Below are 14,196 nucleotides of genomic sequence, written 5' to 3'. Positions count from 1 at the left end.
CACGGCAGCCCTGGGCTCGTGCGGCCCCGTGTGGCTGCCGGCGTCCGAGCCCGAGCCGCCCTTCACCTTCATCCCTGAACGCCACGAGGAATCCCCGTTACAGTATGTCACTGCCTGGGAACACAGCACAGCCATRAATCGTACAAAGGACACCTCATCTGGTTAAACAAAGCCTTCTTTTAATTTCATTTATAAATATATATTTACAAAAAGAAGGTAGCAATCCATAGAGTTAAACAAACGTACAGCTCCCAAGTATTGCTACAGTACAGGCAGAAAAAAATATCATCAATACAATCCCACAATTTACAATACCCATTATTCAAAAAAGAAAACACATTCTTAATTTAAAAGACCTCATCAGAAGCTCAGAATATCCCCTGATGTAAAAGCATCTGCCTTGACAGAGCTACATTGCAAGAAGGAACCAACCCCTTTCGTATAGTGCTATGCACCAAATTCACCACTTTTTCCATCTACATGAACATTATAAGCTCCAATTTCATGATCAYACAAAAGACTTTTTCCTCAGCCCAAGGACTGCTTGGAGAGCACATTCATGGAACAGCATATTGCCTGGATTCAAGAAATGTAAGCATCTTGCAAAGTCCACGCTAAYGCCAGGTTTTTAGATAACTCTGTAAGTGCAGTATTTAAAACACCCTTCTGGTCATTTAACAGTGAGAAGTAAAGGGCCTTGAGTTCAGATTCTGCTCTGGTTTAAAGGGCTGAATTATCAACACCCAGTCAGCAACGTGTCCCACTATCCTGCACTGAGGGCCTGGCCAAGGACCCAACGGGTCACATTAAGCTGCACCCTCACCTGGGCTTGGAGATAAATATCTGGGCATCAACTACATTACTACTGTACAGCCCCCAAGCGATGCCACATGGCATCATTTTAACGTTAAATGGCATTATTTTAACAGCTTTTGTCAGCCTTGACAAAATGACTCATGGCCTTGCTGTGCCTGGGAACTCGTGTGCCCACCTTTCCTTGTAACCTGCTCTCACCGCAGACTCCACTCAGACACAGGCCTGACGGTAGAAGAGGGATTTTGTGCAACACCCAGGGGCTGATTCATGGTCTTGGCAAGATGTTACTGTGACCTCCAATAAAAGACCAGAGCTGCTTCAAAGTCACTTTGCAGGGGTTCCACTAGACCTCCTCTAACTAAAGCCGCATGTCCTTTAAATCCAGAGACCTCAACAAGCTCAGATACCCAAATCACAGAACGAGAGAGAGATCTAAGGAACAGGGGTCTGAACATTGTAGTAAGTAGCAATTACCTCTACGAACACAATACAGGTAACTCTACAGCTGAAACTCTTTGAGGTGCCAATTGCTGGATGCTCTCAGCTAACAGAAGCCTGGGCTCACGCACGGTTTTTCTGAAGAAGAACGCTCAGCTTTTCTGTCTCAGTTCATCCAGTACATGTAGACCCTGTGTGGGAGCCAACTAGGATGGTTTTTAAAGTTTAGGCAAATTAATTCAAATCAAACTGAAGAAACACAACTGCTAGAGAAAAACTGAATGCAAGTTRCTAGGAGTGTTAACCTGAAGTCTCGCACAATTTATTTACTTCTTTTAATTCACACACTGTTAATGCAGCTCCCAAATTCCACGGTCAAAGTAGCACTCTCCGAGTTCACCACTGCAAATCCAGCCTGACTTAAGGCTTCTGCCATCCTCAAGATGCTGTCTGGTCATCTTTAGCCACAGTCTGCAGAACGGAAAGAGAGCACAACAGATAAAAGCTATTTCAATCACCTGCATGGATTCAAGGGCAATACATGCACTTCTACCAGGGCCCGACACTGGTCTGGACCAGAGGGTAACCACTGCAATCATTCCAAAGCAAACCCAGCTTCAGAGAGCACRGTCAGGCAATCCGAGCATCACTGTGGTTGGAAAAGACCTTCAAGACCATCGAGCGCAACCATAAGTCCATCCTTCAAGATCATCGACTCACAGCACATTGCTGAGAAGAAAGGCTCCTCAGCATTTCACTTTTACTCATTCTAAAGGCAACTCCCGTAAACATTTATGAACCTGGAGAACCAAGTCACCCACCCCCTGCAAAGGACAGACAGGCCTACAGTGAGAAAACCTGAGGAAAGTAAACATTCACTTCATGACCCAGGTGCAGAAAAGCTCACAGACAGAAACAGATTTGGCTGCAGAGGCTTGATGGGCTTCCAAACCCTTGGAAATCTTACCTGCCGCAAGAACTGCTTCCCAAGGTAGCTGGTGGCCATGCTCGTCAAGTTCTTCCTGCTGCCAACTTTGCACCGGATATAGCCATAAAGGTTGGCTCCCTGGAGCACCACCCCCATGACGACCACCGCCTGAGACRCGGCAGAAACGACCGTCAGGACTGGCACCCACCTGCACGTAACCCGCACCCGCTGCCGCTGACCTGCAGAAAGCAACTCACCAGCCACTTCACTTTGAAAGAAAAGAGAGCGCTGAACGCAAATATCACCCAGATCATAGGACAGGTGATTAGACCTAGCCAGAAAATTCGAGACTCTGCTTCCGATGAGCTCTTATTCCCYTGTGCCGAGACCTAGAAACAGAACGAAAATGGATCTGAGCAGGCCGCTTTACTGTACCGAGTACAGCGTTTTTACAGACGGTCCCAAATCAACAGGCTTCCYGCTTTACATGACGGCACTCAGAACTTTCACAGTTAATCTCTACGTTACATTAAGACCTTTCTGCAAAAGATGTTTCCATTTAAGCTTTTTTTGTCAATTTTCTGTCAGAAGTAGCACTGGAAACAGCACAAAGTTTTCTTGGAACGTTTACTGGGGTGCTAAATGGCCCTCATATGTTTTGGGAACAGCGCATTTACTATATTGTTCAGTTTACACAACACGGTAACAGTAAAATGAGTAATGTTTGCACACCAGAGAGCTTTGCAGGCTGCAACATGACATRTAAACATTTGCTACACGTTACGGGAAACTTTTAGGTTACTCTCAAAGCCAAAACAATAACTCACAATAATAAAAAAAAATTAGAAATGTAAAAGGTTGAGATAATCTTTATTCAGTAGCCTACATAAAACAGGCAGGTGGTTACAGATCTGTGTTTGGAAATACTGTGTTTGGAATGTCTACATTGCACAACGCACCTCACAAACGTTACTGCTAGTTAATAGGGACTTTATCAAACTAAACAATTAAAAATACAAAAAAGTTCTTTACCTTTCTGGCTTCAAATACCCAGTGACTTCTACCATCATCATCCACCTGGTTCCACCAGCGAAGGCCAACCATCAGTCGCCCTGTCACATTCTGAAGCAGAAATARAAAGCAGTAAGATTTTAATTTTCTGCTACGAAAGATGGAACCCAGGCAGCTGCTTTCAGACACCACGCAATCACCACAGGCATCGTAGTACGACATACAGGGATCGAGCTACAAATATAAGAAATACATTTATTGTTTTCTGAGCTAATCTAACTGCTTTCCTAAGTCACTGAACAGGATGTGAAGACAAAGGAGCAAATGAGTCTGAAGTCACGGCCACCCTTCCCTTCGGTAGCCACGAGATCCCTGTGCTTCTGGGCAGGGTTTTCCACCCACTAACACGCTGAAACTCTTCCRATTCCCCAGTGAAGCCATTCAGACAACTATTCTGGCAGGAGACTATTCTTGCTTTATTTGCCAGGTTCATTTCAGCAGGCCTAGCAAACCGCATAGGCTCATTAAGCAGTAAGGACGAAAGTTTCAGAATATTTCAGAATATTTAAGGTTGGAAGGGACCTCTACAGATCATCTAGTCCAACCTTCCTGCTCAAGCAGGCACACCTAGAGCATGTGGCACAGGGTGGCATCCAGGCGGGTTTTGAAGACCTCAAAGTTGATGCAAGGGGAAAGACAGGGATGGGCCTGCTGCCTCCGTGAGGAAGGAGCTGCCACGTTAGCTCAGCCTTCCCAAACTGTATCCTGAAACTGAAGAGACGAGCTGCTTCAAAAAGAAAGCAAAAGGGAAGTGCTGCAACGAGGCAGCCATGCAGTGTGATTTAAAGTTGACTATACAGCAGCTGGTAATTCCTAGGATGAAAAATTCTACACACAACAGCCTAAGTTGCAAGCTAAGCTTTCCAAGGAATGAAGACAGGAGTAAACTAGGAATTAGGGTTTTCATGTCTACCCTGGTGGGTTTTTGGTGCAAGAACAAATTATTGCCATAACACAAAGACCAGRATATTCTTGGCATTTAAAAACTGTTTTTTAAGAGTTATTATTTTGTAACACTTCATAACAATTGAAGTATTTGGGGGATTATTTCCTTGGAAAGGTGAAGAAACGTTGCTTCTTCTGTTACATTCCTATCACAACAGTTTATTATAGAATTATTTTTACAGCTCAAGATGAAGATAACAAAAAGCACGAGAGAGACTTACCTTCACAGCCCAAAAGTCACACGACAAGAGCAGGATAATTGTCACCATACAGGCAATGAAGCTGCTGGTTAGGAGCTCACAGAGCAGATAGACCACTATGGCACTGACTCGGAAGAACAAGTGAAAGAAGGATGCCACCGGGTGCCTGGAACGACACACGAGAAGTGCAGCACAGCCAGAGCCTCCCAAGCACGACCCTGCCACCGTCCTCTGCTGCCACCTCGCAGGCAAGAACGACCCTGCTGCACGAGAGCGGCCTCCCCGCGTGCTGCGAACGGGGCTCCCCCCGCCACAAACTGCTCAGCGTCACATCCAGTGAAAATCCTCGTACTCAGGAAGAATCTTCACTCTGAGGACCCCCAGAAGGGGGGTCACTTTTCTAACTGGCACTTTCCATCACCCAGAAATTACTTATTACTTCTCACTAAATAAAAACAGTATTTGCTGCTACATGTATTAACATACAGGGGCAGCCCTTCCTTCATTGCACTTGAGTCTAGGACTCCTCCAGAATCTCCCTCATAAAAATTTAGGCACAAACCTTATTTTAGACTTTTTGGATCTCCTGGATACTTCATCATCTGCATCAAAGAGGGACACATCTTCAGTGTCGTCATTGCTGTCCTAAGGRGAAGACACAAAGAGCCGCGTGAGAAAGAGGGGATCGCTCCTCTCAGCTTCAACAAGGGACTACGAGAAGAACCACAAGGACATCTTAAGAACCAGATAATTTGAAAACAGGAAGAATGCAGCCACAAGCAAAACAAAAATATATAGCAGCTGGATTCTATTCTACTGTCTGTTTTGTGCCTTCTGAAACCTGCATAAAGTCACCCAGGGAGCCCCAGGATCCCGCCTGCAGTCACACAGTCACTTTCCAGCTAGACTAGGGCTCACTRTTCACCTGCTTCGCTTCCCTTGTGGAATATCACACACCAAGGCTGCGGCTACAACGTGCCACGGGCTGAAACCCTCTGCAGTTTAATAGGSCTTCTCGCAAGGGACCGGCCACGGCACTTGAAGGCTTTTTTTCTTTCTTTCAAAAGGCTGTGACTTTGCCACAGGTCTAACGGCCAAAGCGACCAGGAAGCGGCCGGGAATTCCCGCTGAGCGCCGTTCTGCGGCCTGCCCTCAGCCGCTCGCGCGCGCCTTGAGGCTACCGGGGCCCCCCGCGCCCGGCCGCTCATGAGGGGAATGACAGCCACGAGCTGCGGGCCGGGCCAAAGGAAGCGGAACCGAGGCGGAACCGGAGCGGAACCGGAGCGGAACCGAAGCGGAACCGGAGCGGAACCGGAGCGGAACCGAAGCGGAACCGAAGCGGAACCGAAGCGGAACCGAAGCGGAACCGGGCCTATCCCGCCGCGCCGCCGCCGCCCGCCTCACCTGCCGGAACATCGTTGGAACCGCCGCACTTCCGGCTGCCGCTACGTCACCGCGCAGAGCCAATCCCGGCGCGCGCCGCCCTCGGGAGGCGGGCGCGCGGCGCTTGCACGCGGCGCGGGGGGCGGCGCGCGAGACGTGGCCGCCGCGGCGCGCGGGTGACGTCACGGGGGCGGCCGTTAGTGACCGTTAGAGCCGTTGGCGGCGCGCGCGGGGGCGTTCGGGGCTCAGCGCGGTTGTCCATAAGGAGGGAGAACGAAGCGGCCCGTTGAGGTTGGGGGAGAGACGTGGCTGTCTCCCCCTACCTGCCGTGGGCCTTGGCAGCCCCGGGCCGCTCGTGGCAGCCCGTGTGTAACGGCCGGCAGGAGGCCGCGCACGGGCGGGCCCTGCTCGGAGCGCGGCTCTGCAGCGCCGAGTGGCGCCAGCCACAGGGAGCTCACGGCCAAGCAGCACTGAAGCCCCAGCACCTCCAAGGCTGGGGGCTTGGTAGGCTCCTGAGTTCCGCTTCTGCTACTGTCCTTAAATGAACCATCAGTGAGGGAAGGAGGAAGGATTTTTGCCTTTAATACTGTGGGTTTTGCACTTGTGCACAAACATGGGATGAGTCCGAATGCCACRCATTGCATAATTGTTCTCAAAAGGTCTATAAAAGGAATATCTCCTAACTGCTTTGAGCATCCAACTACTCGTGAGAACACACATAGAAACAGTCCAGGGGACTTTTTTAAGTTGGAGTCAGTGTTTCTTGGATTGACTAAAACACGGATAATAAAGTGTAGCCTGGAGCGTTGCACAAAGCTGAATACATAAGAGAGTATCCACTGGATTTGATGGGATTTTGAGGATTGATCCACCTCCTGCTCTGCCTGTTCTGTGAGTCTTGCTGTAAGAAGCTTCCTGAGCCGGGATTTGAGTGACGGATTGGGAGAGTTTGTGAATATTGGGTGGGGGGAGGCACRGAGTAAAAGAAGCCGAAGAGATGTTTTAAATTCCAAAGAACACGTGGTACCCTATGAAGTTACAGTGACGTGTGAAAGGCAAAGAGGTTTAAATATGGTCCTCACAGCACAACAGGCACAAACAGAAACAAGGGAGATTCCGCTCGGAAATGAGAAGCATTTTCTCACTACGAAGGTGGTTGAACATGGAAACAGGTTGCACAGAGAGCTTGGGGAGGCTCCGTCCTCGGAGATGCTCCAAGACAGCCAGTTTGATTTGGTGCAGACCTTACTGGACCTGGTTTAACCCACTCCTGCTGTTCCTGATGGAGCCGGGGGGCTGGAGCAGGCCCTGTCCAGAGGTACCTTCCAAGCTCATCATTTAAAATGGAGCAAATACCTCCAGGACCTAATAAGAAAAAAGCTTTGGTTCCAGTATGGCTGAGCCATTTCTCCGGGAAGACTTGTCTTTAAACAACAATGCTGCATCTAGACTAACCCACAGTAGTTACTATAAATATATATATATATACACACACACACACACGCACACCCCTATGTAGAGTACCTATCAATATCAAATCTCTGGAGTCACCCCAGTGGCTGCCTTGAGAAATATTTAAATAAGCCCCAAATACATATTAGAAAAAAAAACAGGGATTTCTTTTATGTTTATATATAAACTAGAGGGATCACAAGGACACCATAAGGGACTTGATATATTTAGGAAGCTCCAGATAGCGGTAGTTTGTTGGAGTGAGGGATTATCTCAGATAAACATATTAAGGCCAAGTTCAGGAGCAGGGATTTTCCCCTCCTTGGTAAAGGAACCTATTGGAAGACCTCTAATTTTCCTGGCCCAGGCCTTCTTGCACTCTCGCTGTCGGTCCTCTATGAGCTTCGTCTGCTTTGCCCGGTACTGAACCGTCGTCGCTTCCTGATACGCCGCCTGCTGCTTTCTCGTCAGGAGCCGGAACCCGCTGTTAACCCGGTAAGGGTCTGCCGCGTACTGAAGGAAGGGCCTTTTCTTCCTGGCAACGGCCTCTGTTTTCACTTGCATGACCATGGGGGTTGATTTGATTGGGTCGGAGGACGTTGTGAAGCGGCCGATGAGCTGAGCCCCAGCCTCGGGAAGGCCGGTGACCCTCCCGGAGCCGCGYGGAGCTTGCCTTTCTTCCAGCGCTCCGCAGTGCGACGTGGGGCGTACGATGGACGGAGCAGGAATGGAGGACTTCACCAGGGGCCCGTGCAGAGAGTTTATTAGCTTGAGCCGCAGCCTTTTTCTTTCAAAGGGGGTTGAAATTCTTTTCATGGTCAGAGAGTCACTGTTAGATCTCATGCGCTGGAGCTCAGCTGTCTGATCCTTTCTGTGTTGTGGCAGGGTTTTGGGTATTTGCTTTTTTTCAGGGCGTTCTTGCTGGCACCGTGGAGGTTCCCCTGCGCCTGCTGGCACGCGCTTCACCCCGGAGCCRACCGGAGCCGACTTGCAGCCGTTCTGCAGCGCACGGACAGTTAGGAGGATCTGGTCAGGGGACAGCGYGCAGCTTTTCTTGTGCTGCAGAGCGGCTTCTCTCCTGTCACCGGGTGCGTAGAGGGAAGAGCCGTATTCACTTTCAGCATCTGTTTTCAAAAAAGCAAAACAAAATGAACACAGCCTGAGCAGAGCTGATGTCAAGGGTAGTCCTGGTGGTCTCTGGCGGGGTATTACCACAAGCCGATGCCCACTGCCGTTTGCTCAGCCTTAGCCTCGCTACTGATGTTGTCTTTCTCAGCTTGTGCTCTGTGCATTGCAAAGAGGAATAGACTCTGATGGATATCTCTGAAATTCCCAATGCCTGAAAACCACTTTGAACAACTACTACTCAGAGCTGAATTTGAATTAGTATTGCAAGACACRCTTCATAACCTGCCTGTGGGGTCTCAAGTCGCCGGGGGGGGGTGATATCTGATGTGTGACACCGCAACAGGTTGTGGGGTGATGCCCTCTACCAGGAAAGGAAGATTTTAACAAATACAGTGTAGGACCCTGGGTRCCATGGCCTTGCCATGCAGCAGTTCGCGTTGCCACGGGGTTTCACAGCGCTGTGCCGTTTGCACTTACTGCTTTGCAGCACAGCTCTGTACTTCCAAACTCGTTAACTTCTGCCCGTTCTAAGTGTGTTTCATACAGCATTAGGTTATAGCTCTGAACGGCAGAATGCAGGAAAATAAACTAATGAAAATCAGAACTTCTTGGTCCTCAGGCCCAGGGTTTAGAACCGTTGGCTCTGCAAATACATAAGGTCTTAAATCTCAGTAACAGGCACCATAAATTTGGGGATGGAGACATACGGCTGATCTAAGCGGTTCTGCTGATCTTAAAATCTGTCTTTTTTAGGCTCTGAGATTTCTGTGTAATTTCCAACTGATTCTGAAATTAAAATCTGGGAAAGGCTACAAATTAAGGAAAAAAATGCCATATGGTCAAACTCATGTTTGTGATCAGTGCTATTTTATTTTCAAGTTTTAAGTTACCATGTCCCCATTTGCTGGTTGAGACAGTTTGCAAAAAGCTTACTTTTAAAATGATTTTCTGTATAACTGGTATTGAATCTGTTTTACCCACTGCAAACCCCTTCCAGAAGGAGCTTCAGACTCTCTTACAGAGATCRCTGCTTTTTCTTTTATTCAGTTCATTTACCTTAGGGGCTCTCATTTTTCGAATTACTGTCAAACCTGGCTTTAAAGAGTTCTTACCAGTACCTGGCCCTGTTCTTGCAGAATATGACTTTTCTAAGCCAACCATGTGGGGCTTTGGCTTATCCGTAATGAAAAGGTTTTTCGGCTCCTGAGCGTTGAAAGCTGCTGTGCTCTTGAGCGCATTCTGCGGTGACTGCCGAGCTGCTGATTTCATCATTTCATGGCGGAGAGCTGGAAAAGAGAATTAATAATCTGCAGAAACTTTAATGGTGATCAAACTTTAAAAAAAGTGAGGGAAATTAATATATCATTACTGACACTGCCACCCCTTTGCCTCTTACCACAGGTTCTAAAAGGCTAGGGCTTAGATTAGTATTTGCTTGGCAAAGACATCATAGACAACCCAAAGATAATGTAGCAAACGTTGATTTTAAAAATATTAAATATGTATGTATTCAACATGTATATACTTGTTGCCACTGAAACTAACATATAGTTAATTCCTAGCTTGTTTCTTGCTTCTGCAAACTGGATCTTACACCAAGCAAGAGCTACGCCAGAGAAGTTGGCATTGGATGGTCTTAAAAACACGGCAGCTTTCACAGCGCATCACATTGTGTGCGGTACAGTTTCAGTGCAGCACTGGCAGTTTGTGATAAAGACTGTGCTAAATACCTGCTGCAGGCTACAAAAACATCATCATAAAATTATTTAAAAAGTGCCAATTCGTGTGCAGTTGCATTTCCTAGTGATGGCAGGTTTTGAATGCAGATTTTGGGGGTGGAAGGAAGAAAGGGTTAATAAATAATTCAAGCACTGAATCAGCTGCAGATTTCAGCACACACCAGGTGTGGGAACGTGAATAATACCAGTGATTTCTGTATTATTCAGTTAGAAAATGACAGTGAGTTGACTAATGTGTTGAATTTATACCAAGCSTTCCAAAAATGTGTAATTTCTGGGCTTTTGTGAAGCCTTTGCCGAACCACTGAGGTGCGCACTACATCCACCAGATTGCTCCATAGAGCGTGGGAAGCTGCAGAGTGACTAGGTCACAGCGGCCACTTGAAACTATTTCAAAGCTCATGTTAGAAATCGGTGCCAGAGTAGTGCAAAGACTGTGTAGTACTTTGAGATATTGCACAGCCTTTGGGTGACCGGCAGCAGATCAAGTAAGACAGCATGAGCTGGTCAGCATCTTTCGTCTCCAGAGGAAGCGGATACATCTTCGGACTGACTTTGCCGCGCTTCACTCGCAGAACGTGAACCGGCGTCTTGCTCGGGGAYGCTCTGCGCTGCTCCTTTTTCTTCCCTGGCATCTCTCGGTCGGTCTTTACGTCATAGTTCCACTGGACGTCCTCAAACTGGAACATGAGCAGGCAGCTGAGCGCGTTGATCACCATCCTGGAGAGGGGAGGGGACGGGCTTTAAAGCTGAGCTGTCCTTAGCGCTGCGCTGAAGGATCCATTTGTTCACATGTGTTACAGACCTTGGGAAACCACTGCTTATACAGTGAGGAAACCACTGCTTACCTAAGTAGGTGACAAGCMACGATCGCTTGTTGTCTAGTCCCTACAATTAGGCTCTGCTGGCTAATCTAGTCCCTACAATTAGGTTGCAGTTCGGTAGTTCAGGGGCTGATGGCAACCGTGGTCACTAACCTGTTTTCTGCAACACAGAAGGAGGATATGGGGTCCCCCCTGCTGTTGGCCCGCATCACCTTGAGGCAGCTTCCAGTCAGGTAGTTGAAGATGCGGATCTTCCCGTCGGCACAGCCACTGATGACTCGGAGATAGAGAAACTCCAGAAACAGGACTGCTCTGTTCAAACAGACCCCAACGGCAGCAAAGTTTTCTCAGAGCCACCGGTGTCGATAAGCCCATCCATTAGATTATAAATCTCATTTTYATGTCTCAAAAGCAAATGGAAACAAGCTGACACTACAATTTTCACAGTTTTCATATGCAATTAAAATATTACAGTGACCTAGTGCACAGTTGGTAGGGCTTTACTGCATGTAATTCAGTCCAATTTCCCATACACAGTATTCTCTATTCTTGGTCAAATAATGTGGTAGCCTAGTAAATATAGGTTGGGATCCTTGAAATACCACACTGTAAGGGAAGTAATTCATCCTTTTTGTGAGCAAGCAGCTACATATTTGAGGTTATTACAGGTCTCAAACTGATACGCTTATTACTACCTTCTACTGCCCGACCTTATTTTTAAGACGAAGCCTGAAATCAAGGATGTTTCAAATTCTAGGGCTGGTAATTAAAGTATGTTACATCCTTTAAGGGAGACGTTTTCCTTACAGATCTATATTGATCATTCATGGGTGACCCGCAAGCCAAGCGATTCCTACTTGGGGTGACGGAAGGCAGTCAGGCACCTCTTGTAGTTCCCCACCATGCTCCAGGCCAGGGCGTATCCGTCAGTGCTWCCCGTGACCAAGTGCCACTGGTCGAAGGATAAGCACTTCACTGGGCCCTGGTGCCCTTCTAATACCTGCAGAGCGGAACAAAGAAACGTGACCGTTTCCATCAGCCGTCCCGGATGCAAAGAGCAAGACAGCTTCCCGCACCAGACCGTCTGCACGGAAAGAAGCTTTACCAGATTTTATCAAAATATCTGTCAATCTGTCAATCAGATATGATCAAAATATACAGTATATACCAATACCCAACATGGGGGACGGTGTTAGTTTAATAGTCCCTAATAAGAAACATTCTGGTCTTGCTGCTGATGATTAGCTACTATCATGGAATTATCATTTTCCATAATCAATGCATATGCTAAATAYGTTGGTGTGTCATAGAACTGCAGCCAGTTTCCATTCAGGTAGAAAAAGATTCTCTTCTTTACAAGTTGTGGAAAAATGCTAATCCTGCACATCGCCTAAGGTAACTAGCAGAAAAAGTCCTGAAAGTCCTGATGAACTGGCAGAGATTTTGACAATTTAGCACAGAATTACCTCCCTAAGAAGAAACCTACTTTGATCAGAGTGCCGCTCTCCATGTTCCAGACCTTCACGAGCCCATTGTCACAGCCGCTGACCACGTGGGTGCCGTTCATTTTGACTACCCAAATGGTACTGTTGTGCTTCAGAGTCCTGAGGCATCTCCTGCTTTCCAGATCCCACACTGGTAGGAGCAAAGAGGGGAGACACTAAATATCCACGTCCCAATGCTACGTTTTGCTGAGTACAGCAGGAATGAGAAGGTGTTAGTGGAATTTCAGCTGCATGTTGTACCCGCAGCTCAGCTTGGAGCTGGGTATCCACTTAACGAGTTTAATAACACAGCTACCTTTTAAAATACAAAGTCTAGAAAATGCCATATCCTTTTAATCATTTATAAATACCAAGGAAATCTCTGGCAAAGCTGAAAATTGACACCACTCTCCCAAGATTTGTTCTAGCAATGAAGCCACAAAGCCTTTTTAAACTAAATAAAACCAGAAATACTGAGAATTTATGCAAGGACACAGACTTTGTGTATGTGTATGTATGCACACAACTTAGCGTTCTGTAAACAGCAGTTTGAGCAAATAAAATCGACCATCCGATTCATCTATTTATTTTCAGAACGCCAGACTTTGTCTATCACATCCATCACGACCCCAGGTGCTCTGCCCATTTGTCATTGCAACTTGCTTTCGATTGGGAGCCTCCTGGTTTCAACTCTCACCTTTCACCATCCCGTCTTTGGCTCCTGACACAAACTTATTTTTGAGTAAATCCAGGCAGGTGATGGTCCCCGAGTGACCGTTAAAGATTTTCGTACAAACACCACTGTATATATCCCAGCATCTACAAAGTAAGAACCAAAAAGGGAATCCAGTTATTGCTAACTAAACCAATGCATCATTTGGGGTTTTATTGCTCCTTAATGGGAGCATCTGCCCTCCCATATGCACTGGGTTAAACCAGGAGTCATTCAGCTGTGCTACTGTAGCAACAATCAAATTGGCTTTTATATATATATATGAACATATATACACACACACTTATATATATATATATATGTATATATTTCCCCTCATGCAGTTTTTCATCCACTTCCAAATCTGCCTGGAAACATTTACCTCAAGTTAGCCTTCAAAGATAGGCCTCTTTCAATAACTTATTTTTTCCCAGCTGGCCTCAAAGTAACTTCTATRGACATTAGAGAGCTCAAACATACAAAAAAGCAGAAATTATCCTCCCCTCCAACTAGGTAAGGGCGGAGAGGAGCCGATTTGAATGGGCATCAACTTCTTCCCTTCTTCCTCACTACTGCCGGTGAGCAGGTTGTGCGGTTGCCGTGGCAGAGCTGGACACCCTCCGCTTGGCTTTTCACCCTTTGATAGCGCGATATTACCCAGAGGTGTAATATCAACAGACCTTGAGATCCAGGGATAAATAAAACCTCAGAGCTGCCCATCTTCACCTCTTGTTTAATGTGCGGTGCYTGGAAAGGAGCAGCTGCGCTTCGCAGAGACAACTCTATGCTTTTGTTCCCCAAACCCATAGGAAGATGCACGTGCCAGGTGTTGAAGCTACTTAACCCAAGAGGCATTTCAAGGTCTCAGGAAGGAACCTCAGCCCCACTGAAGCTGATAGTCACCTTAGCAAAGCCAGAATCGTTCTGTAAGTGCCTATTAGAAATATGTCTTGGTTTTTTTTAGATAAAACCCATAGGTTTTCCCTAAGTATCTCCCTATTTTAATCATTCAGCATTAGATGAAATTAGAAAATTGAGAAGCTGTCCTATGCAGATGGAGGTTATGTTTACTCCCT

The 14,196-nt window shown here is 46.9% G+C and overlaps 3 protein-coding genes across 4 annotated transcripts in view; all 3 read right to left on the bottom strand.

Moving 5' to 3' along the window:
• Window positions 1-260: 260 nt before the first annotated feature.
• LOC112950991 (Golgi apparatus membrane protein TVP23 homolog B) lies at window positions 261-5,830 on the bottom strand. 2 transcript variants are annotated; one of them, XM_026043615.1, is made up of 7 exons: window positions 5,803-5,830; window positions 4,961-5,043; window positions 4,420-4,564; window positions 3,215-3,304; window positions 2,440-2,571; window positions 2,222-2,350; window positions 261-1,725 (listed from the first exon to the last, which is right to left on the bottom strand). In XM_026043615.1, the coding sequence occupies exons 1-7, from the start codon at window positions 5,812-5,814 to the stop codon at window positions 1,693-1,695; spliced, it is 624 nt and encodes a 207-aa protein (XP_025899400.1). In that variant the 5' UTR covers window positions 5,815-5,830; the 3' UTR covers window positions 261-1,692. The 2 variants fall into 2 exon arrangements, with proteins under 2 accessions (XP_025899400.1, XP_025899401.1); XM_026043616.1 differs by lacking the exon at window positions 5,803-5,830 and adding an exon at window positions 5,324-5,338.
• Window positions 5,831-7,506: 1,676 nt separating this feature from the next.
• On the bottom strand, window positions 7,507-10,825 carry LOC112950985 (F-box/WD repeat-containing protein 10-like). Its single transcript, XM_026043608.1, has 3 exons — window positions 10,546-10,825; window positions 9,480-9,647; window positions 7,507-8,357 (listed from the first exon to the last, which is right to left on the bottom strand). Exons 1-3 carry the CDS (start codon window positions 10,817-10,819, stop codon window positions 7,507-7,509), a joined length of 1,293 nt encoding a protein of 430 aa, XP_025899393.1. The 5' UTR covers window positions 10,820-10,825.
• A 27-nt stretch (window positions 10,826-10,852) lies between these two features.
• Window positions 10,853-14,196, bottom strand: part of LOC112950992 (CMT1A duplicated region transcript 1 protein-like) — a 10,149-nt gene continuing 6,805 nt past the window's right edge. The window contains exons 7-10 of the mRNA XM_026043617.1: window positions 13,106-13,227; window positions 12,411-12,559; window positions 11,782-11,924; window positions 10,853-11,236 (exon numbers count right to left, since the gene is read on the bottom strand). Coding sequence (XP_025899402.1) covers window positions 11,047-11,236; window positions 11,782-11,924; window positions 12,411-12,559; window positions 13,106-13,227 — 604 coding nt within the window. The 3' untranslated portion in view covers window positions 10,853-11,046. The remainder of the gene's footprint in view (window positions 11,237-11,781; window positions 11,925-12,410; window positions 12,560-13,105; window positions 13,228-14,196) is intronic.

Source organism: Nothoprocta perdicaria, unplaced genomic scaffold (assembly GCF_003342845.1).
Source record: "Nothoprocta perdicaria isolate Ctin4 unplaced genomic scaffold, notPer1 scaffold_331, whole genome shotgun sequence".
Taxonomy (NCBI): Eukaryota; Metazoa; Chordata; class Aves; order Tinamiformes; family Tinamidae; genus Nothoprocta; species Nothoprocta perdicaria.
This window is presented reverse-complemented; position numbering and strand designations above follow the sequence as displayed.